The 24,409-nt window shown below is 46.9% G+C and overlaps 2 protein-coding genes across 2 annotated transcripts; both read left to right on the plus strand.

Annotated features, from left to right (window-relative positions):
* Positions 1-11,957: 11,957 nt before the first annotated feature.
* On the plus strand, positions 11,958-13,010 carry LOC136409554 (uncharacterized). Its single transcript, XM_066391134.1, has one exon. The coding sequence runs from the start codon at positions 11,958-11,960 to the stop codon at positions 13,008-13,010; it is 1,053 nt and encodes a 350-aa protein (XP_066247231.1).
* A 7,533-nt stretch (positions 13,011-20,543) lies between these two features.
* On the plus strand, positions 20,544-23,341 carry LOC136409555 (uncharacterized). The gene is made up of 5 exons (XM_066391135.1): positions 20,544-20,661; positions 20,707-20,953; positions 21,473-22,397; positions 22,503-23,163; positions 23,211-23,341. The coding sequence occupies exons 1-5, from the start codon at positions 20,544-20,546 to the stop codon at positions 23,339-23,341; spliced, it is 2,082 nt and encodes a 693-aa protein (XP_066247232.1).
* The last annotated feature ends 1,068 nt before the right edge of the window (positions 23,342-24,409 follow it).

Below are 24,409 nucleotides of genomic sequence, written 5' to 3' on the forward strand. Positions count from 1 at the left end.
TGCACAATTTTTGCTTTCTTCTGCAGGCATCTTATTAATGGTTTAGTTAATCTTGCAAAGTTGTCAATAAATTTCCGGTAATAGCCTAATAGTCCCAAGAATTTTTTTATTTCCTTCGTAGTCCTTGGTATGGGGTAATTCTTGATTGCTTTTATCTTATCCGGGTTGGGTTTTACCCCATTTGGTGTTACAATATGTCCTAGATATGCCACCTCCTTTCTTAAGAATTCGCTTTTATCTAGCTGCATTTTAAAATTTGCTTTCCTTAATCTTTCTAGTACTTCTCTCAGTGTACTCCTAGAGGGAAGTGGAAAAAATTATTATATCGTCCAGGTATACAAGGCATTTCTCGTTTTGGATGCCCCTTAGTATGTTATTCATAACCCTTTGGAACGTGGCTGGAGCATTCTTCAGGCCAAAAGGTATCCGGGTATATTCAAAATGGCCTTGTTCCGTACTGAACGCGGTCTTTTTTACATCTTCTTTTTCCATCTCGATCTAATGGAATCTACTCGCCAAATCAAGAGTGGTGAAATATTGACACTTGCCCAACTTGTCCAATAGATCGGAGATATTGGGTAGGGGATATTTGTCGTTTATTTTTTCTCATTAAGCTTCCGGAAATCCACACAAACTCTCCACTTTTGTTTGTCCGAAGCGTCCCTTTTCTTGGGCACCACCCAAATCGGCGCAGACCATGGTGAATCATTAGGTTTGATTATTTTTTGTCTGAGCATTTTATCTATCTGGTCTCGTACTTCGGCCCTATTGACGAACGGGTACCTATACGTCTTAGCGTAAACTAGCAGTTCATCTGTTGTCTTAATCCTATGTTTTATCTTACTGGTGAAGGTCAAAGGCATCCCTTTTTTTATAAAATACCTCCTTGTATTCTCGGCATAATTCTAAGATGTTTTTCCTTTCTTCCGGGTTCAAGTATTTGGTGCGTATCTCTTTGTCCCTAAATTCTTCTGGTTCATTCTGAATGCAATTTAATTCTGCATTTTCATCAAGTTTGGCATCCATATTTTCATTATATTCCTTTATTTCGAAGGGTTTAGTGACGTTTAAAATTTTATCTTCGCCTGACTTATTTAATACGACAGTTAGTGCTCGTCCATTTCTTACCGTTAGAACGCAATTAGGTATTTCGAAGTCTTCTAATTTTTGATATGGTAGTATCACGTCTCCATTGCGTACACTCGTTTTAATTTCTATCACCTGTTTGCTTCTTGCCATAATTGTTACGTAATTTATACTTGGTTGCGATTCTTGGAAGCTCAATTTAATATCTGCATTAGGTGTAAATAAATATCCTTTTTCATAATCTAGTTTAGCTCTCAAAAATTTTAAATTATCCATCCTTATTAATCCATCGAATTTGTCGTGGAACTTGAATAAATAGAATTTCATCTTATGATTCTTTGGTAATTTAAATATTTGTGGGGTAGGAATGGTCACGCTATAGTCATGCGCAGAACTTTGAAACACCGTTGAGACTACAAATGGATCCTTGCTAATATCCTTTGGTAAATATCTATTTGCTTTTTCCAGATTTAGGAACGATCTAATTGATCCGCTATCAATTAATAATTTTAGATTTTGTTCGGGAAAAATTATGTATGATAGTTCTCCTGAACCGTTAGTAATTTAACGCAATGGTTTCGGGTTCTATGTTAGTTCGTCTTGTGGGTTGGTTCCCATAAAATTTACTTCACCGGATGGAATGCACCTGTTCACTGCGTCATCAATTATGCCGTTTCTCACGTACTTGCACGGGTCATATCGCATCCGGGTGTCTCCTCCGCGTGCTTCGTCGGAAACTCTTGAGTCAGCAATGTTACTCGGGTCATAGAAAGTGTTTACGTTGTACAATTCCTCGAACGTGAAGTTATGGTTAGGTTGGTTTGAATTTTGATTGTTATTGAAATTGCCGAAATTATTATTATTCGATCGAAATGTTCTACCGGTCCGTCTGGTGGACATACTCATCGGGGTTGGGTTTGGTAATGGCTTATTTTGATTCGGTCTAAACACGTTAGTGGACGGTTTATTATTGAACGTAGTATTATTTTGAAAATTTGGTTGTGACACATGACCTGGTTGGTTGAAAAGATTGTAACTATATCTTTGGAAGTTTCCTAGTTGATCGAAGGCATTATAATTCGGTCTTCGGATTTGATCGTTACGAATATTAGGTTGTAGTTGATTCCTTGGTGATGGATTAAAAGGTCTAGTGTTCGGTCCTGATAGGTTATTGCTAGATCTTAGGTAACGAATGTTACTTTCTTCATTAACGAATTGAAGTGCTTGTGGAAGGTCACATGGCCTCATGGACCTAATATTTTTACCCAGGGGTTCTTTAAGCCCTGACAGGAAGGTTTTTAGAGCAAGTTCATTATACAGGGTGTCCCAGGGAAAAATGTCCACCCTGAATATCTTCCTTGTTGTTAGTTAAAAAAAAACGCTAAAACACGCCAACTTTGATAAGGAGGGAGACATCATTTGGTGAAAAAGTCGTTTTCGAAATGTCATCTCTTTACCTCTGGAAACTACGCCTTTGAAATTTTCAAATTGGAAGAGGGGTTGTGTTATAACTCATTTGAAAGATAATTTTATCCTCTAAATGGTCAAGCTTCTATTTTTTATTTTTGTACGTCGGTCTTGTAGAAATTAAACAAAAACCAAATAACTTGATTTTAACCATGAATATTATAGTAATAAATGCTGAAAGTATACAGTTAAACTCAAAACGTCTCGAAGCCCCAAAAGTATCAATAACAATAAAATTTCTAACATTCCATTTAAAATTGATAAACCCAAATTTTTTTGGAAGAACAATTTATTGATATTTTTCTCTGCACTTCGTGGTTTTAGTACTTCGTAGCAAGACAACTTTGCAGTTTGTTCAATTTTTAATCTGATCAAAATGATGTATAGGTTACAAGAAAGAATCGAGATTGTGAGTCTGTATTACAAAAACAATAATTGTGCAAGAGTGGCAGCTCGTGTCTTCAATTTAAATCATCCTGATAAAAGAATATGCCACCCTTACGTATCTAAGTTGCTAATGAAATTCAATGAGACTGGTTCCATCCAAAATAAAAAACATGAAGCTGATCGCCCAATGAGAAGTGAGGAAGTCCAAATCGCGGTTCTGGGGCATGTTCAAATGGACAACAGAACATCTGTACGAAAAGTTGCTGAGGAGTCCGACGTTTCAGAAAGTACTGTTCATAGAATTTTAAAATAGTAAAATTCCATCCTTATATCATAAAACTAGTACAGGAATTAAATGAGGATAATTTCGACCGTCGATTAGAATTTTGCGAATCCTTTAGTAACATGTTCCATTTAAACAGAAAGGCCGTGTAAGGTTAAGGGGTCAATTCGGCCCCCACGGGCGATTGATCTGAAATTTTTACCAATTGTCCCTATCACTCAAAGGACTTACCACATAAAATTTCAATTTCCTAAGTCTCACCATTCAAGGGTAGGACGGGGTTGAGGGTGAAAACTTTAAAACGCTATGGCGTTTTAAAATTAAATATTAATAAAAAATTAAAATTAAAAATTAATAAAAAAGAATACACCAATGCTGATATTTTCAATTTTGATGCAAGAATACACAAACGCTGATATTCTCAATTGAATCAAATGATTCAAAGTTTCACTTTAATTTTGCTACTAACAGCCACCGAAAAACAAAAACGTACAATAACTGTCATTATTAACAAATAACTGTCATTATTTCTTTTCCACGGCCAACTACGCAAATAATAAAAATTTACCAGAATGAATATCTACTATTAATTTCACATAAACTTAATTATTTCGAAAAAGGATTGGAATAGGTATAGGTAACCCTAATACAGTTCGATAGAGAATTACATTTTCTACTTGATACTGCTTAAAGTTATAGGGGGTCCCATTAAAAAAAAAACTGACTTTTGCAACTTCAAAAATGTAAATGTCAGGAGCTGAATTTTGGACACCCTGTAAAATACTAAGCCATGTAAATAGTGAAAGAGTGAACCTAAGACTATGTATTGGCATTCTGAAAAATATGGATATTATGACTTTAATAGCTACAGAGATATGCAATTTTAAAATTGGTCATTACAGAGGCATGTTTTTAATTCAAGGTCAAATATCTCAAAAACGGTAAGAACTAAGTATAGAACATTATACAGAAAATGTACCTAAAATATTATGTAGAATCTAAAAATAAAATAATATACTGGGGGTTCCACTTGAAATAAGCAAGTTACAGCTATTTACGGTTAAACCGGAAGTGACAGCAAGTTGAAAATATTAAAAAAAAATAGTATATGTCGAACTTAACTCAACTCCAAATTTTCAAATTCGTATCACTTTTAGATCCTAGTAAATTTCTAATGAACGGGTTGGGTGAATAACCCTGTACACCTATACTTTGAATTGTTATATCTCAAATATTGAATTTTGTACAAATCTGATTCAACGTGGGTAGATACTTCGAGAGGCCCTCTACACAGTGTGCAACAATGGTTAGTGTACCAAAGTGCGAACTCCTCTAAAATCACCTAAGTTTTTTTTTTTTTTGAGATTTCGACCCTTTGGCATCAACCGATAAATCTATAAGTATATGAAAATAAGAAGGTGGTTACTGAAGGACGCACCATTTTGCCCCACGCTGTACGATGAATAGTTTCCGAGATATGGCGTTTTAAAGTTTTCACCCTCAACCCCGTCCTACCCTTGAATGGTGAGACTTAGGAAGTTGAAATTTTATGTGGTAAGTCCTTTGAGTGATAGGGACAATTGGTAAAAATTTCAGATCAATCGCCCGTGGGGGCCGAATTGAACCCTTAACACGGCCTTTGTTGTATAATACAATATTTTCTGATGAATGTTCATTCTATTTAAATGGTGAAGTTAACAGACATAATTGTCATTACTGGAGCGATGTCAATCCTCATTTGTTCCGAGAGATCCATACACAACCTCAAAAATTGAACGTTTGGGTAGGAATTTTGGGTGATCACATAGTTGGACCATTTTTCATTCCTAGAAACTTAAATGGAGAAAACTATCTACAACTTTTACAAGATGCCATATCTCCCAGGATAACCGAAATACTTGAACAAGATCCCCGCTTCTTATAACAAGAATTCGTTTTTCGGATCAACTTGGATATCACGGAAACCACTTAGAGCGTTATTTTTTTTTCCGTAATCTACTCGCTTAGTAGTTCACCAATATATTTTTTTTTGGTGCGGAAATATTTTGTTCAAAAGTTTGCTTTTCCACATTTATTTCAATACTTGACTCTCTTACGGGACCGTGGAGCGAACAGGGGTGCTGGGTGGGATAAATAAAAATAAATTGAGGTAAGTTGAGGAAAGTTTAGGTAAGTTGTAGTATTGTTGGTGCCTTGAGTTAGGTAATTAGTTAATTTTAATCGTAAACTAGCCGTACTTAGTCCTTTAAGCTACGCCAATGTATGTCAGTATTTGTTGGGGAGATTTTATGTGGAGGGAGTGACGACGACACCCAAAAAGCCATACCGAAGGTTGTTTTATGTTTGGGAAATACGCTACTTGTGAATAGACGCAGTCTAAATTGAACTAATGCTGAGATCCGCAATTTAGCGTGTCTCCAATGCCCCAATAAAAGGGACCGATATAGGTATGCGCCCGACGGTTGGGTTTATGATGGTAGGCGCCCTTATGGCGCAGAAAGTCCGACCTATATAGGATCGATATAGGTAAACGATTTTATTTGGAAATTTAAAGTTGGAATCATGGAATATAAATGGTTTGATAATATGTTGCCTAAAACCCGTGAAGAAGGCTATCAACTAGCTTTACGAGAACGACTTCTTCCGAAGCCGCCATTTTGTAGAAGCAAAACAAAAGGTCATTCCGAACCAGTTACGCGTTTTTCGCATTATTTTGACTCTGACACTAATTTGCGTCGATATAGATGTCCAAAACGGAATAAATGTCGACCTGACATATTCGTCTCCAGTGGCACATGGTTTGAAAATTCTCGGCTTTCAATTCAAAGTGAATTCATGTGAGCATTAATTAATAAATATATATATATTTTTTAATTTAATCTTTTTATACTAGTATACTTTACCATTACGCTCACGGTTCAAGTTATGAACAAATCCAGCGAGCTTGTACGCAAGATGGGGAAAAGCTGCTTGCTACAGACACAATTTCCAATCGTGTAAGATATTGTAGGGAAATGGTAACAGAAGCTTTCTCCAAAATGCAGGAACAAATGCCTAAAACTGGAGGTCAAGGTGTTGTAGTTCAGGTTAGTTCGGGTTAGTTCCAGAATCTCTTTATGATTCAATTTTACATAAATACATTGGTAAATAAATAGTATTACATTTTAGATTGACGAGTCTATGTTTGGTCATAGAAAATATAACAGGGGAAGGATTCTTAATGGGCATTGGGTTCTAGGCATAATAGCGGAAAGATCGGAAGATTTGCGTTGTGTACTATGTCCTGACAACAAGCGTAGTGCGGAGGTTCTGGTGCCCATCATTCAGAAACATGTAGTTGAAGGATCCGATGTGTGAACTGATTGTTGGAAGGCGTATGATGGCCTTAAGAATTTGGGCTACAGTCATCATACGGTAAATCACAGCAAAGAGTTTGTTGCTGAGGATGGGACACATACACAAAGGATAGAATCTCAGTGGAACGTATTGAAGCGAAAATTGAAAGGACGATCTATACCGGAAAGTCAATTCGCTGATGTTCTGTGTGAAGAACTCTGGCGTCGCTATTGTCGGAAAATCAATATCGACCCAATGGAAGCTTTATTAAATATATTAGGTCGTGTAGTATGAAATGAGTAGAATTGAATTGAAACTTTAGTCATTTTTTTTTCATATGAAATGTTTTTATTGTCAATCGAAATATGCACCACCATTATCAATACACTTCTGCCATTTAACGGGAAGTTCATTGATTCCCCTGCTGTAAAAGCCTGCAGGCCGGGAGTCGATAAACTCTTGAAAGACAGCTTTGACAGCCTCGTCGGAGTTGAATGTTTTCCCTACCAAGAAGTTATCCAAATTTTGAAAGAAGTGGTAATCAGTGGGTGCTAAGTCGGGTGAATACGGTGGATGACGAAGAGTTTCCAATTCCAACTCCTGTAGCTTGGCCAAGGTGACTTGTGCGGTGTGTGACCGAGCGTTGTCGTGCAACAATAGCGGTGCGCTTCGATTGACTAATCTTGGCTGCTTAACCGTCAGTTGCCTCATCATTTCGGTCAGTTGTCGGCAGTAGACATCAGCCGTAATCGATTCACCAGGTTTCATGAAGCTGTGATGGATGACACCTGCGTTGGACCACCAAACGGACACCATAAGCTTCTTGTGATGAAGATTTTTTTTCGCACAATGTTTTAGTGGTTCATCTTGATCCAACCACTGCGATGAACGTCTGGTATTGTCCTATAGGATCCATTTCTCATCACAAGTAACAATCCGATTTAAAAATGGATCGTTATTATACCGGCACAACAAAGAAACACAAGCTTCGAGACGTCGTTCTTTCTGTATGTCGCTTAACTCATGCGGTACCCACTTGTCCAGCTTTTTCACCTTACCAATTTCAGCCAAATGAGTCAATATTGTTTTTTTGGTTACACTGATTATTAACAATAATTCGCTTGCACTTTGACGTGGATTCGCTTCCACCACGGCTTTCAGATAATCATTATCCACTTGAGTTTCAGGTCGTCCACGTGGTTCATTTGTTCAGGTTACTTCAGGTCAAAATTGCCAGAACGAAATTTCATGAACCAACGAGATACTGTTTGCTGTGAAGTGACTTCAGTACCAAACACATCATTAATATTGCGAGCCGTCTGAGCTGTTGTGGTTCCACGGTGGAACTCATATTTCATTAACACACGAATTTCACTATTTTGCATGGCTGCACAAAAATTTTTATAAAAATAAAAGTTTTCAATAATTTTTAACACTTTAAACTCTGATCGAAAGAGGAAGAATGTGCCTTTTCCACATAAAAAAGTCAAGTCCAAATACAGATTTAGAGTGAAGTTATTCGCAGTTGAATGTGGCATTTCGAGAATATACTCATTTCATACTACACGACCTAATAATTCGTTTAGAATATGGTGATTTCCGTTAATAAATAGATTAATCCAAAAAAACTAAGTTTATTTTGCTATATACTTACCTAAATTTACCTTTTTTTTTGCGAGGAGGAGGGAATCTTCTTAAGACACCCGACTTGGTCCACAGCCGGGTAGTGTGGGATTCGATCGAACATTACGTTGCCCGCCTACCCACTAAACCCACCTCCCCTCTTCTGCCCCGGGACCGCCTTACGGCATTACATCAGGGCTTCCTTGATCTCCGGACTAGGTGCGAACACGGCCACGCACCCCACTTTTCTTCCTCTCGTTCTCCCTTACAGTCTTGGCCTTCAGGATTTTCTCCGTCAGGCCCTCAAACGCTTTCCATTTTTTTTCACTTTCCACCAATTCTTTTCCTATCTTGTTTCGGTCCAGGTCGAGTCCACTCTCCCTGGCCTCCACCTGATAGTCCTCCCATTCTGGACATTCCCAGAGCATATGCTCTGATGTGCCCTCATTCGCATCGCAGAACCAGCAACGCGCACTCCTCTCCACCCCGATGCGCTTCAGATACCTACCGAACACGCCGTGCCCGGTAAGTACCTGCGACAGCGCGTACCCGCTCTTACTCCACTCGCACTCGCACCAGATCCGGATCCGGGGTATGAAGGTTTTGATCCAGCCCTCATACTTCTCTCAGTCCTTCTCCTATTCTCTCATCGCCCATTCTTTCGCCTCGCTCCTACCTTCGCTCAGCATACTATGCTCTTGCACTCTAATCCGTACCGGAGGTATCTTGGCCAAAGCCAGCACCGCTTCGGTAGGTGCCGTTCTATAGGCACTGGACGCCCGGAGCGCGAGCAAACGATTTGCCCTCTCCAGGATGGCCACGTACTTACCGCACGTCATCTCCGTCTGCCAGACGGGAGCCGCGTACAGCAGACCCGACGATGCTGCCATCACCATCAACCTCCGTCTCTCATACCCCCAACCACCAGCTCTGGGCAAGATGCCTTCGAGCTTCCCAATCACTCTAGATACCTTTTCGGCGGTCCGGCGCGCATGCTCACTGAAGCGAGCATTTCTGCTGAACCACACTCCCAGGTAGTTCACGCATTCTTTCTTCTCGTACAAGACATCGTCCACTCTCAGACTCATATTCCTTATTTTTCTTCGCCCGGCCAGGAGCACCATCTCGGTATTTTCCGTGGCCATGCTAAGTCCCATGTTTTCGAACGTATCGGTGACCAGTTCCATGGCCTGCCGAGTCCTCGTCTCTAGGGTTTCCCCGTCCCCCGCCGTGACCACCAACGCCAAGTCGTCCGCGTAGGCCACCGGAGTGACTCCACGCGGGTACCCGGCCGTCAGCATCCCGTCGTAGTAGAGGTTCCACAAGACGGGGCCCAGTACAGACTCCTGGCATTTCGGTGCGAACAAGCGTCAAGGAAAGACGTAGGCCAATCGCTCCGGCGTAAATCGGCTCGTTGAAGCGGCTAAAGTAGTTCAAATTCTCTGATTTTTGTATCTACGGATAACGCGAAACGAGTACTTTACGAGGAACTACTTGTGAAATTTGTGCATTTTGTTTTTTGTGAGTTACGTGGAGTTTTGTGCATAACAAAGTATCTCTGAGTAAGTCATAAAATCTTAATTGCCTAAAAAAGGGTACTTGCTCGAATGCAAGTGCCATAAATCGTCCCTTTCGGGGCGCTAAGCTTTTTAGGGCACCAACATCTGGTGGCGAACTGTTTATTTTTGTCGATATTTCTTTTCGTGGGTATTTCTGCTTTTGGCCTCGAAAGTAATAAATTTCGCGAAACCCCCACAATGGATTCCATTGTGGAGGTCAATCTGCTGCAAAGCAACAGCGAGGAAGAATCCGCGGGGGCATGGGTCCCGAAAAGGCCTCGGAAGCAGAGGTCCTCTCGGAAAAATAGCGGGTCCTCCTCCAGTTCGGGGGAATCTTCATCGGGAGAAGCGACGGCACGATGCGAAACCGTGAAAAAAGCCGCGAAAAAAGCGGAAAACAACCAGGCGATTGAGGAGCTTAAGCTCCTCATTAACGCCATGTTCCTCGAAGGGAGGAACCTAATGGCCCTCATTAGGGCCAATAGAAACACCAAGCGCGAGATTAACCAATCGGCGCGCAAAATCCAAGGCTTTACCGATAAGCTGAACGAGGGGGAACAAATCTTCCTTAAGCAAGCAGCAAATATCGGTGTGCCAAAAAAATCAGTCTCGGTAGCGTCCATCGGGACGGCTAATCCGCAATCGCGCGAGATTAGCGTCTAAACGGGCGAAGAATCGGCGGTCGAGCAACTCCCGTCGGAATGCTCCTACCAGGCCTGGAAGCAATGCGAATCCAGGACCTGGTCAAACACCGTGTTCGCGACCACTTCGGTGGTAATCGGGAACCCTCTGGAAGACAATCTCCCAGAGGAAACAAAAGTCGTCTTCGTCGAACAAGACGACCGCGAAATAACTGAGAGTATCCAGTCACAATACAAAAGCCGCCACCCGGAACTCGCGGAATTGGATGATTTTGACGTCCTCGAGCAGGCCGTGAAGATCAAATCCAAAAAAGCGGATAAGTCCTCAGGTCAGAGGATTATTAAAGTTAACGTTCCGGTCGGAGAAAGGGACATATTCGATAAAATGGCCACATTGAAAAGCGAATTTGGCCACGAAAAGAAACTGGCTCTGCACCACGTAAAAGGGATGTCAGTGCTAAGTTTCAAAAAAATGATTCAGTTCATTTTCCACGACGGGCCCAAGATCAGGATTTTCACGACCCGCTCGAAGACGTCAGAGGGAAAAGCACCCTCACAAATCAAACGGAAGAACTTTACGACGTACGCGATCGTCGTTAATAAACAGAAGGAAAGCGCGGCCGAGACGATTAAAAAAATCAATTCATCCTTGGGGGGCAACACCAGCAGGGACAAAATTAAAACGATAAAGACCAACGGCGAGGGTAACTTAGTGATTACCCTAGACAAAGACGAGACGGCGCTCGAAAAAATCGGCAGGAACATCGAAAAGTCCCTAGGTAAAGAAAGCGTCCGCCTCCTTAAGGAGCGTAAGGAGAAAGTCTGGATTTTTATCAGAGGCATGGATGCCGCGGCCTCTAAACAAGAGGTTTTCAAGGGACTCAAAGCAGTAGTCCCGGAACTTAAAGAGGCGGACGTCGCGATCGGGGAAATGCGCCCGTACGCAAAATCCGAACAAGCGGTTACTGTGCGGCTCCCGGAAGAGCACACAGTAAAAATTCTCGGGAGACCCCTTCGCGTGGGGCTCGTGAGGTGCAAGCTGGAGCGGCACCTCAGAATCGATCGGTGCACGAGATGCTGGGCGTACGATCACGCGACGTCCAGCTGCAACGGTCCCGACCGAAGAAAATGCTGCTTCCGGTGCGAAAAATCGGACCATCGGGGAAAAAACTGCCCAAAAAAAGAAGAGGACTGCAAGTGCGTCCTCTGCAAAGTAAAGGGGCACTGGCCGGGGAGCAGCAAGTGCTCCAAGTTTCGGGAAGCACTTAACGGCACGCGAGCGGCTAAGAGGACCGAACAACAACGTCGGGACCTCTTAAAATGGGGCGAAACGGCCACGGACAACGACAAGACGATCACGGAAGATCGTCAATAAAAAATCGAGAAAAACAGTTCTTTTCCCCTTTTTTCGGTTTAACAAACAAAAAGCGTACTTCCTAAAAACCTTTTTTCTCGGCAACAACTCTATTCTATCTAGTTTAGTTTTGTTCATAAATAATTTGCAATAAAATGAAAATAAAATTCAAAACAAAAATCCTACAGATCAATGCCGATCGTTCGATTAATGCACACGACATGGCTTTCCTTGAAGCGGCTAAGCGAAATGTCGATTTAATTGTAGCCAGCGAGCCAAATAAAAACCTAATACAAAACAACCCTAAATGGATGGGCGAGAACTTGGGTGATGTAGCCATCTGGGCGAGAACCAACAATGCGAGGTTCTCGAAAGTAACGCGCGGAGACGGATTTATTGCACTCTTCGGAGAAGAGTATACAATAATTGCCGGATACATTTCGCCTAACTGCACAATGGAGCGGTTCGATCGATATTTGAACGACTTGCAACAAGTGGCTACCGGCCAACACGGCGAATTAATTTTAATAGGCGATTTTAATGCCAATTCCTCGGATTGGGGTGCATCGATCGAAGATGCCAGGGGCGGGGCATTGTCTCAGATGGTGGGGGCCCTAGAAATGGTGGCTCTCAACACGGGAGAACCCACGTTCGTGAGAAGAAACCAAAAAACGTGTATCGACGTCACGTTCGGGAGTCTGGGACTTGTAAATCACTCGACTGATTGGCAAATCCTAGAAAATGAGCCGTGTTCGCCGCATAAACACATATGTTTCGAAATTGGCAGCATAACAGCGCGGAAAAATCGACTGTCTGGCTGTTACAAACCGAACAAGCAGAAGTTCGTGCAAGCTGTCGGAAACCTACTGGAACGTCGTCCCGAAGTGAACGGCGGAAAAGAGATTTCCAAGCTCATGAAAAACGCTTCTCGGGCGGCGTGCGCGGAAAACCGCAGCACCGCAACGGGACAGTCGAATCCGTACTGGTGGACGGAACAAGTCGAACAAATGAGAAAGAACTGCATCGAAGTCAGATGTCGCGCGCTTCGCGTACGCGGAAATCCGAATGTCGTGGATGTCGAAAAGGAGGCGTCGTGGCAACGGTACAAAGACGCGAAAAAGTCCCTCCACAAGGAGATAAGCTCGCGGAAAAAAGCGAGCTGGACCGAATTGTGCACGAGACTCGACAAGGACATCTGGGGAGACGGTTACAAGATCGTCATGAGGCAACTCAAACCCGGAAATCCTGTCGAATTGACGGAAAAAGGAAACTAGAAGTCGCGGAACACCTTTTTCCGCGGGGCCCCGGCCACATACCGGCAATGATAATGCCAGTCGTTTTTACGCCTTTCTCGCAGGAAGAGGTAAAAGCGACTGCTTGCAAATTAAAGAACGCAGCAGCCCCGGGACCCGACGGTTTGGGGGCGGAAGCGGTCAAATATAGCTTCGAAGCCTATCCGGACGTGTGGCTTCGAGTGCTAAATCAACTGCTGGAAAACCAGGAATTCCCGGATTCCTGGAAAATAGCCAAGCTTATCTTGCTTCTAAAACCGAACAAGAATAGAGAAGAACTGGGATCGTACAGGCCTATTTGTCTGATCGATGCTGCGGCCAAGCTGTACGAACACCTCATCAAGACCCGTCTTGAGGAGGAACTGGCGGCGAAACATCCGCTGTCGGAAGTACAGTTCGGCTTCAGAAAAGGAAAGTCCGCGATGCAAAAAATCAGCGCCGCGGAGAACGTTGGTGCGCATTAATTACGTTAGACATAAAAAACGGGTTCAACAGCGCTTCGTGGACGTGCATAATAAATGAAATGACGAGAAGAAATATCTCGAACTATATATCGATTTAATCAACGTCATAAAAGATTATTTCACGAATAGAATCGTAAAAATAGACAAAGAGACCAAGTTTAACATAGCGATGGACATACCGCAAGGTTCGGTACTCGGGCCGCTGCTGTGGAACCTAATGTACGATCCCATCTTGGAGGCGGGCCGATCCGAGAAGACGACGCTCATTGGCTACGCGGACGACATCGCGCTTGTCGTCTGCGGCTCCCATAGGGCGGAACTGATTGGCGAAGCGGACGGTGCGATAAACCGTTGCGTGCAATGGCTGACCGACCACTCGCTTCGAATAGCCCCCGAAAAGACCGAAGCGGTCATTTTGAGCGGAAAAAGGTGCAGAAAGGATTTATTCTTTCTGGCGAGCGGTGACCGAATCGAACCTCGAAAATCCATAAGATATTTGGGGGTCGATTTCGGGGAAAATTTGTACCACGTGCGTCACGTGGAAAACATCTGCGACAAAAGCCTAAAGAAATTAGGTCTACTGCAAAGGATCATGCCGACGATGGACGGTCCGTCTACGCAAAAGAGACAGCTGCTCTACGGAGTGGTACAATCGACGCTCCTCTATGCAGCACCGATTTGGGGATGGATGAGGAGAATCAAAAAGTACGCGCACATGATGCTGAGCGTGCAAAGAAAAGCACTCCTGAGGGTCATCTGTGCGTATCGAACTGTATCCTTCGAAGCGGTACAAGTCCTAGCTGGCGTTCCCCCCATCGACCTCCTACTGGAAGAAAGGACGCGTCTCAGCGTTCTCCCGAGGATCACAGGGGCGGACAGAAAATCCATCAGAAAGGAAACCATTTGGAAATGGCAGGAATGATGGACGAACCTAGAAGAAAAGGGCCAGTGGACTAAGAAACTAATCCCTGACCTGGACATCTGGGTATCGTGCAAACACAGACGCCTGAATTATTACCTAACTCAGGCCCTGAGCGGGCACGGAAGCTTTAGGGCTTTCACGCATCACATCGGGAAAACCGAGCCGAAATGCGAGGTCTGCGGGGTCGACGACACCGCGGAACACTGCATTTTCCAGTGCTCGATTCTCGAAACTCGCAGAAACGAGTTGCGCGAATGCGTGAACGCGCTAACTCCGAGTAATTTAATCGAGAAAATGCTCGAATCAAAAGAAAATTGGGACAGATGTAGCCGAGTCATTATCGACATGGTCAAAGAAAAAGAAAGGGCGGAACGCGCCTCCCGTCCAGCATGATCCACGGACAAGTAGTCGGAAAAGCAATTGATCCAAAGGAATTTATCTCTTCAAAATTTCGGAAAACGGTTTCCAAGAAAACAATATGCTTTCTAAATCGTAACAGGAAAACTCTGCGCACCAGTTGCTCAGACAAAAGGGTCTTCTTTATTTGTGAATTCTTCTTGAAATTAATCCAGGCATCGCACGATCGGCATCGGACACAAACGAACTGAAATCCTAGAAACCGCGCGAGAAGCCGATGCGGGAACCTCCGGATGGGGGACAGTAGCCGAAGCTGGCCCGAAGAAAGCAAGGGCCGAGGAAGCGAGGGCTCTCCTCCAGTTTTTGGGAAAAAAAGTCTCGATTTTCAGGGATAACTTGGGTATTTTTCAGATAAAGCGGCGAGGAGAATCTATTTCACTGCAGCCGCGAAATCCGGAAACATCCCTAAGCAACGGGGAAACTCGAAATTGCGAGGTCCTAGAAGGGGTCCAACTGGAACCAGGGACGACGAAATTCGAACATTGAGCAACTAGGAGCTTCCTAAAATTCCAGAAAAACATGGCAGGACTTAGAAAAGCCGCGAGGCCGGTTTTCTCACGAAAATCCTAGGAAAAGCTTTGATTTTTCCAGGAATAACTTGCATTTCTTAGACGAAATGGTGAATGGAACTTATTCATTGAAACCACGAAATCCGGGAATACCGTCAAGTAACAGGGAAAGCCGAAATTGCGAGATTTAGAAAGGGCCCAACTGGAACCAGGGACGACTAAATTCGAAGATTGAGCAACTAGAAGCTCCTCAAAATCCAGGAAAAGCAAAGCAGGACCCCAAAAGCTGGAATGGGCCAGACAACCGATCAGCGGAGCCAGGCTTTCCTGTGCACGATGAGGCAAACTGGAAAAACGTCTCGGAGAAAGAATGCACTCGGCAAGTCAAGTGGGAAGTAGGGATTGCAGGGAGTGGGTGAATTGATCCGATTGGCAATGACAAAAAAAAAAATAAAATAAAAATTTCTGGCGCTGATTGATGAAAGAATTTGCAAAAAATAAGCAGGGGAAAGTCAAATGAAATCGCTTTCTTTTCATTCTTCTTTCCGCGAATCGAATTTCGAAATGAACGACCGCATCGGGATACGAAACAAAGATACCGAAACCTTCGCCGGCATCGATGTTATATCCCTCGGGACGGTTCCGGGTCGGCGCAGGATACGTGAAGTCCGAGGTTTTTTAGTGGGTAGGCGCAGTAAGCGAATCCCATACTATCCAGCCGCCGCGACAACAGGCTGGATGTCTTTTGAAGGTTTTTCCTCGAAAAAAAAAAAAGTACAGACCCCTGAGGCACCCAACAAGACAACTCTCAGACCCCCCCGTCTGGTAACACCAAAACTCGAGCATGCAGGTACGACTGAACTACATTCAAGAGGTACCTGCTCACCGGGGACCTCCTCAACACATTCATGATGAGGTCCCACGCTGCACTATTGAAAGCGTTTTTCACATCTATCGTTACCATGACGCAGAAGCCTGCATGCATGTAACTTTTCCCCCTGATCCCCTCCACGACCTGCATGACAGACCGCATGGCGTCCAAGGTGCTCCTGCCCTTAACGAACCCATACTGTAGTTCATCAATCATCCCATACCTCGTCACTTCTTCCAGCAATCTGGTCTTGACCACCTTTTCTGCCACTTTCCCTAGTCCGTCCACTAGGCATATGGGCCGGTACGTGGCCTCCGCACCCGGATCACGCTTCGGTTTCTCCACCAGCACTAGTCGAGTCCTCTTCCAAACCTTAGGGTACTCGCCCGAGGTCAAGATGCGATTCACGCAGCCCACCATACCCTGGGGCACTGCCTCAAGATACAGCTTCAAGACCTCGTTCGGTATCCCGTCCAGTCCTGGAGCCTTGCGGCTCTTGAGTTCCCCGACCGCCCGACGGATCTCCTCCGCCGTAACCCGAGGCACGTCATCCGGCACCATCCGCACCTTTTCCCACACTACCCTCGGCTTCACCGGGAACAGCGTGTCCACCTGCCTGTGCATTTCTGCCGTGGGCAGGGGACCCTTGCTCAGTCGACCAAGTTTCCCGGCCACAATCTTGTAGCCGAGTCCCCAGACGTCTGTCTCCAGGTCCGCACACACACGATTCCACTCATCCCTCTTGGCCCTCCTTACGGACGCCTTAAGGGCCTTCTTTTCTCTTTTATACATATCGGCTGCCTCGGCCTCAACCGTTTCGGATCTAGACCAAGCCGCCCCCTTCCTCTCTCTCTCGTCCACGTCCTTCTTGCTCTCACACATGCTTTCCGCCTTTCGGCGACCTCTTCATTCCACCAGTACACCGCCCGTTTCCCATGTCCACTCTCACGCTTCCTTAAACTTCCTTTATCTCCCGAACTATTCCTTCGGGAGTTTCCACTTCGCCAAGACCGTCATGCATCACCACGTACTGGCTCAATCGCCCTAAGCCCTTCGCATTCACATTCCACCCTACCTTCTTCTCGCTTCTGCTCACGCCAAGAGGTACGGTCCCCCCTCACGCCAAGCGATAAGAGATGTACCTGTGGCCACTCCCACCCTCCATTACCGTCTCCACCTTCCAATCACGCACTCAACCATGCACAGTCGTACCTGCCGTGGTCACGTCAATCAGGGACCTGCCGTTTCAGTTCCCGAACGTCCACTCGCCCCCGGTGTTGATGGGGACGAGTTCCCCGGCATCCAGGAACTCCTCCAGGACCCGCCCGTAGGCATTCGTCACCCAGGAGCCGAACCGCCCACTCTTAGCGTTCAGGTCCCCAGCGATGAGAACCCTCTTGCCGCCACGCCCCCTGACATACCCCTCCAGTTACTGAAGCCACGCCTCGAAGTCGGCGGTGGTCCGGTTTGGGGAGAAGTACACGAAGACGAGAGTGACGCCGTCCACCTCCGCAGCAAGGAACCCTCGGTTTCGGTGGATTGACGGCACGCTCACACCCGGCGCAAGCCGGATAAAAGCATCGTCGCACCTGTCCCGGACTAAGCTCCCTTCCACCACGCACGGTTCCTGTCCGAACACCACATGGATGCCCTGCTCTTTGACCACCTGGTACATGAGATCCATCGCGAGACGGCCCCTGTCCAGGTTGATCTGCAGGCACCGCAGCTTTCTGTCAGACGCCATGACCCCAGACATACTCACTCTAACAGTCACACTCACACCCTCTCACCCATGTCCTCTCCTAGTCCTTCCTAGTCTACTCCCTGGCGTCTCCCACTCCATCTCCCGCCAGCGACCGAAGGAAGCTGGTGGCTGGGGAGTCGTCCCCTTCACACCCCGTCCTGGGTGTGGAGGCCGCCACCGGTCCCTCTCCGATCTTTGGCGTCCCCCTTGGACCCTCCCTGGCCTTGAGTTCGCCCTTGGCCTTAGGCTCGCCTTTGGCTTTGTGTTCCCCCCTTGTTTTCGGGGTGGGCTCGCACCCTGGTCCCCCCGCACTATGGCTCTCTTTTTTACACAGGGAGTAGTACCGTTCGGCTCTGCAGGTGGCGGCCTTGTAGCCCCCCTGCGCGCATCTCGCGCAGAGCTGAGGGCGGTCCTGCCCCTTACACTCTCCTGCCCTATGGCCTCCCTCCCACCACCGGTAGCATCGGCCGGACACCCGTCGCTCCCGCAGCCGGCACCGTGAGATGCCGATCCGGAGATCCGCGATCCGCCGGACACTTGCCGCCGCCTCGGCCTCCACCAGGTGGCGGTTTGGCAGCTCCCGAAGCTAGGCTGTAGGCTTAACAGCCGTAGCCGCCCCTGCTCCACACCGGCCGCGGTTGCCACCGCCCCTCCCACTTCCTCCCCCGTGGTCACTCCATCCAAGCCGTAAACTAGGAAGGCCACCGGTCTCCCAGCTCCCCCCCGTATACGACCTCTCCCCAATTCTCTCGAGAGCAGCTCCCGCACCTGGTCCCCTTTCCCTCCCTTGGGCACGGTCAGGAGGACCTCACCTTTCTTGGTCTCCCGGACCGTGCATACCTTCACTTCTGCTCCCCCGGTTGCCACCACCTGGTGCACTTTCTTCAGCACTTCCAAGTAGGTGGTTCCCTCTTCCCTATTTACTAGGATGACCTCCTCTTCCTAGGAGGAGGCCCTCCCCTCTCCACTCTCCCCCTTGCCTGGCAGATAGAAGCGTAGTGTTACCCCGCTCCCATCCGCCGCTAGCTCGCCCAGCTTCCGGAGCTTGACCGGGTCCGACCCGGATACCTGGGGGACGACCACCCTCGCCCTACCCTCCCCCTGCGCGGTCCTCACCAGCTCCCTCAGCGTTCCGAACACAGCCTCGGGATCCAGCTCTCCACGCAGTTGGCGGGAGAAGACGAAGCGTCTCCGTCCTGCCCTCCTTACTCAGCCTACAGGACTGCACAAGGAAGGGTATTACCCTTGCCTCGTGGTCCTCCCCCACTTCCCCCAGTTCCGGCTGCATGGCCAGGGCCCTTTCCTTCAGAGGGCTCTTCCCCTCCCCCACAATCACCCCTAGGTCGCTCTTGTACCCCTCCGAAAAGGGGTCCCCGTAAGCCACCTCGGTCCGTCTAAACAGACCCGCTTCCCACCGCTCCCGGATCGCTGCAAGCAGCTCTCCGGAGGCGACCAGTCCACGGATCCGTTTTAACTGCTCCGCCGCTCTCCTCTCCTCCTCTGTCTCTGTCTGGACGGCGCATGCGATAGTCTCTGCCGCCGTTCTCACCTCCCTCTCCAGCGCCGCAATCCTCCCCTTGAGAGCATGATTCTCCGCCCTGAGTCGGTCCTTCTCCTCGTCCTCTACCCGTCTCCGCCGTGACCGTTCTAACAGAGCGCGCCATCCTGCGCAGCGCGCTCATCATGCCCGACACGGCATTGATGACGTCCTGCCTCGGCCTGTATCCATTCTTGAGGAGGCGATCGAGGTCCTCCACCCTCGCGATCGCCTCCTCCAATGCCGTCCCTGTAAAAGAAAGGGAGAAGCTCTCCTCTGCCCTTCTCCGCTTTCCCCGCTTCGGGGTACTCGCAGGTGGAGGCATCTCCTCCGAGAGGACAAAGGAGAGTTCCTCCCTCATTGCCCCCTCACTCGCCCTCCTTACCTGCTCCCTTGTTGCCGTTCCAGTCCTCTCCTTGTCCTTGTCCTTGTCTCCCGCACCATCCTTCGCTCCTCTCTCCCCCTTTGGTGGGGTTCGCTTGAGCTTGGAGCTCCTCTCGAACCCCTCTCTCACCTCCATTCTTTCCAGCCTATCCGGCAGGCTGCTCTTCCTCAAGTGCCTTCGGCCCTCCCCAGAATTCTTGGGGCCAGCACCGGTCACCGGGGCTTTCACCCGGTCGGAGCCGGTGGCGGGATTACCACCCGCCTGGGGTACTTGTTTTTTTAAGTCACTCATCATTTTTTTTTCCAGGTTTCACACATACGGACTTCACATCATCCAGGTAAGTATTAGGTAAGTACAGGTTATTTAGGATAGGAATAGACTAGTAATTTGGATAATTTTTTCAGGACACTCCAAAAAGATGGTTCATCAACAAGGATAAGGTAAGTGGACAAATCGCACTTTAGGATTGAAGTACAATTTTAGCTTGAGTACCGCAGATTCGCCACGTCTGTGTTCACTGGATGAAAGTGGACGGAGCCGCTCGGAACTGGTCTTCCATCCAGCCACGCATCCCATCGGCGCGCACCCCACCTTAGGATTTGGGAGGTATTTATAGTGGCCTCACCACACGACTCCTAAGGGTACCCGCGCACCCAATCATCTCGGATGTTGACCACATCGCTGCAACCCCCACCAAGACCCATCGGCTGTTTGCGGTTTGCTCCTTGGATAAGTGGGGAAAGAACAGGATACTCCGAAGAGTGGGAATTTCAAAGGATGACAGGTAAGTTGGGAGAAGTTGCACTTTGTGAGGTAAGTACAATTTCAGCTAAGGTACCGCGCGCTCGCCAAGCCCGTGTCCACAGTGTGGACCCCTTCGAGGCCGCTGAGGATTGGGCTTCCCCCCATCCTTGCATCCCTTGGGCGCGCGCCATGCCACAAGAATTGGGAGGTGTTATAGTGGCCTCACCACTTGATCCCCGAAGGGATCCCCGTTCACCTGATCCACCCCGGCCTCGAAGACATCCTTGCCCCCGTTGCCGAAATCCATCAGCTGTTTACGGTTTGATAAGCTGGTCCACGGCGGAAGTTTTCGTTCCGGACTTGCAGTTTTTAGGCTGAAGCCATCACTTATTATTCCCACTAACCAGTGACCTCGCAAGAAGTCCTGGCCGTTCCCCTATCCGCCACCCGGGGGACGCGCCCGATAGATTGCTCAATCCACGGGACCTAAATTTACCTCAACTTACTTCAGCTTACCTCAACTTACCTCAATTTATTTTTATTTATCCCACCCAGCACCCCTGTTCGCTCCACGGTCCCGTAAGAGAGTCAAGTATTGAAATAAATGTGGAAAAGCAAAGTTTTGAACAAAGCATTTCCGCACAAAAAAAAACATATTGGTGAACTACTAAGCGAGTAGATTACGGAAAAAAAAGTAACGCTCTAAGTGGTTTCCGTGATATCCAAGTTTTACCACATTTCCTACCGGATAGCACGGGTAGGAGGTGTACTTGGTGGCAGTGGGGGGTGTGGGGAAAGCAGGATGAATAGTAAATTAGAAAAGAATGGAGAAAATGAACCGGTACGTAAAGGTGCAGGGGTCTGAGCGTCGCCAAAACTCCCGATGAAATAGTTCGAGAAATAAGCGGCGTCTGCGACGATTGTTTTAGGAAACGGGACGAGGGGAACGGACGAGGAAAGAAGGCGACGTACTGGTGGAACGAGGAGATTACGGAGAGAAGGAGAGAATGCATTAGGACGAGAAAGTGTTGGACAAGGGAGCGAGCGAGGGAAAGGGAGTCGAGCGCAGAAAGGGAATACAAGGAAGCACGTAAGACCCTCAAGGTGTCCATACGGAACGATAAGAGGGAGTCGTGGAAGAGGTTGTGCGATGATCTGGAGACGGATGTCTGGGATCTCGGCTACAAGATTGTGGCTGGGAAACTTGGACATCTCAGGATGAGTCACTTGCCGGAAATAAAAATGTTACGGCAGGTGGACGAACTCTTTCCGAAGAAAGAGAAGATCGGATGGGTGCCAAGGGAATCGGGGACCGAACACGTGGCTCGGGTCTCAGCGGAGGAGATTCGGCAGGCAGTTGGGAGTCTCAAGAGCCGCAAGGCTCCAGGCCTAGATGGGATACCGAACGAGATCTTAAAGCTATATCTTGGGGCAGTGCCCAAGGGTATGGCCGACTGCGTTTTGCGCATCTTGACCTCGGGGGTTTTTCCGAAGGTCTGGAAGAAGGCCCGATTGGTCCTGCTGGAGAAACCGAAGCGGGAGCCGGGTGCAGAGGCCTCGTATCGGCCCATCTCTTTAATCGATGGACTCGGAAAGGTAACGGAGAAGGTGATCGACACCAGACTGATGGAAGAGGTGAAGGCGCATGACATGATTAGTGAAAGGCAGTATGGGTTCATGAAGGGCAGGAGCACCATGGACGCCATGCTGGGTGTGATGAATATCGTAGAGAAGATCAGGAGAACGGATTACAAGCGCGCAGGCTTCTGTGTTATGGTAACCATTGATGTTAAGAATGTGTTCAATTCCGCGTCCTGACACCACATAGTAGAGGTGCTCAGGAGATCTCACGTGAGCAGGTACCTAACTGATGTTGTGCAGTCGTACCTGCATGATAAAATTTTGACGTTGCCTAACGGGGAGGCTCGCAAACTGTCATGTGGGGTTCCTCAGGGGTCCGTCCTGGGACCAGTGTTGTGGAACCTGTACTACGACGAACTGCTAACGGTGGGTTATCCAAAGGGCGTCACTCCGGTGGCGTACGCGGACGACCTGGCGTTGGTGATGGCGGCATCGTCGGTCCTACTGTACGCGGCTCCCGTCTGGCAGACGGAGCTGTACAAAAGTACAAAAAAGTACAAAAAGTATGACGCCATCCTAGAGAGGGCGTATCGCTCGCTAGCACTCTGGGTGGCCAGTGCTTATAGAACGGCTCCAACCGCGGCGGTGCTGGCCCTAGCCAAGATACCGCCGGTGCGAATAAGAGTGAAAGAGAGGTGTATGATGTGTGAAATGGGGAGAAAGCACAGCGGGGAGGTACGAAGGTGGGTACTGGAGAAATGGGAAATGGAGTGGGAGGGGTACGAATGTGAATGGACAAAGAGTGGATGCATGCTGTCTCAAGTGTTTACGGGGCACGGCGTGTTCGGAAAATTCCTGAGACGGATCGGAGCTGAGAGGAGTGCGGAGTCCTGGTTTTGTGAAGAACAGGAGGATACCCCAGAGCACACACTCTGGGGATGTCCGGCATGGGAAAACTATCGTGCGGGGCGAGGGAGGGGGGACTCGACCTGAACCAAAGCACTATAGGGAATGAATTGGTGGAGAGTAGGGAGAATTGGGGGTTGTTTGAGAGACTGATTGAAAATATTCTGAGAGCAAAAATTGCCAGGAAGAACGAAAGGAAGAAGAGTGAGGTGCGGAATCGTGGCCGTACCTAGACCGGGCGAACAGGAGTCCCCGATGTAATGCCGAGAGGCGGTTCCGGGGCGGAAGAGGGGAGGCGGATTTAGTGGGTAGGTGGGCGCACCAGTTGCGGTCACATCCCACACTACCCGGCTGACGACCAGGCCGGGTGTCTTTAGAAGATTTCCCCCTCCTCGCAAAAAAAGATTCTAATTTCCCGATGCCGCTACACAAAAATTTTCATCAAGTATTTAGCACTTCAAAATTTGATCAGCGGATTCATGTTTCGGTTGGTTATTGATAACAGACTGATCTGTACAAGTTTTAATTGCACTTGAAGTTTCTTCAGTTTTTATTGAGGCTTGTTTAGCGTAGCTAGATTCCACACTATGCCTGAGTTTATTACAAAAAGAACATTTTTTATTAACAAGCTTAATTGGAGGTTTACGTAAAGAGGTTTGAGGATGTTGCGGAATGGTATTTAATGACAAAGTTTGTGAATTAGCATTAGTAAAACGAGAAGCGCTTTGTTTAAGCATGAATTGTTGATTTTCAAAATCATTTATTAAATGTATTAATTCTGCAATAGACGCGGGTTTTTGTAAACGAATGGTTGTGCAAAGAGGATCTTTTAGACCATTCGTAAAGGTTAAAAGGGCGGATTTTTCATGATATTCGCGTAAAACATTCCGAGCAGATGCATTGTATCCAGTATCATATTTAATAATTTTTTGAATTTGCAAGAGGTGGTTTTCGACACGCTAAACAAATTGTAATGGCTTCTCGTTTATAAGTTGTTTCGAATGGGTCATTTCATGGGCTAAACAATGAATATCATGCGACTCCCCAAATTTCCTTATCCATTCATTTTTTATGGTTTGCCAATCATTTAGTTCCAATGACGCTACGTAGTCCAAAGCGGGACCTTCTAATTTTGATTTTATAATAAATTGGAAAATATTCAGTTCTTAAGGATCAAAACAACTGTAAGCGAAATCACTAATATCTATGAAATTATGCAATTGTGTTTTCGTACCATCAAATTTTTGTATTAATTTAAATACTTTATTATATGAAAAATAATTATTGGCAGAAGGTTAGCA

Source organism: Euwallacea similis, chromosome 6 (genome assembly GCF_039881205.1).
Source record: "Euwallacea similis isolate ESF13 chromosome 6, ESF131.1, whole genome shotgun sequence".
NCBI classification, from domain to species: Eukaryota; Metazoa; Arthropoda; class Insecta; order Coleoptera; family Curculionidae; genus Euwallacea; species Euwallacea similis.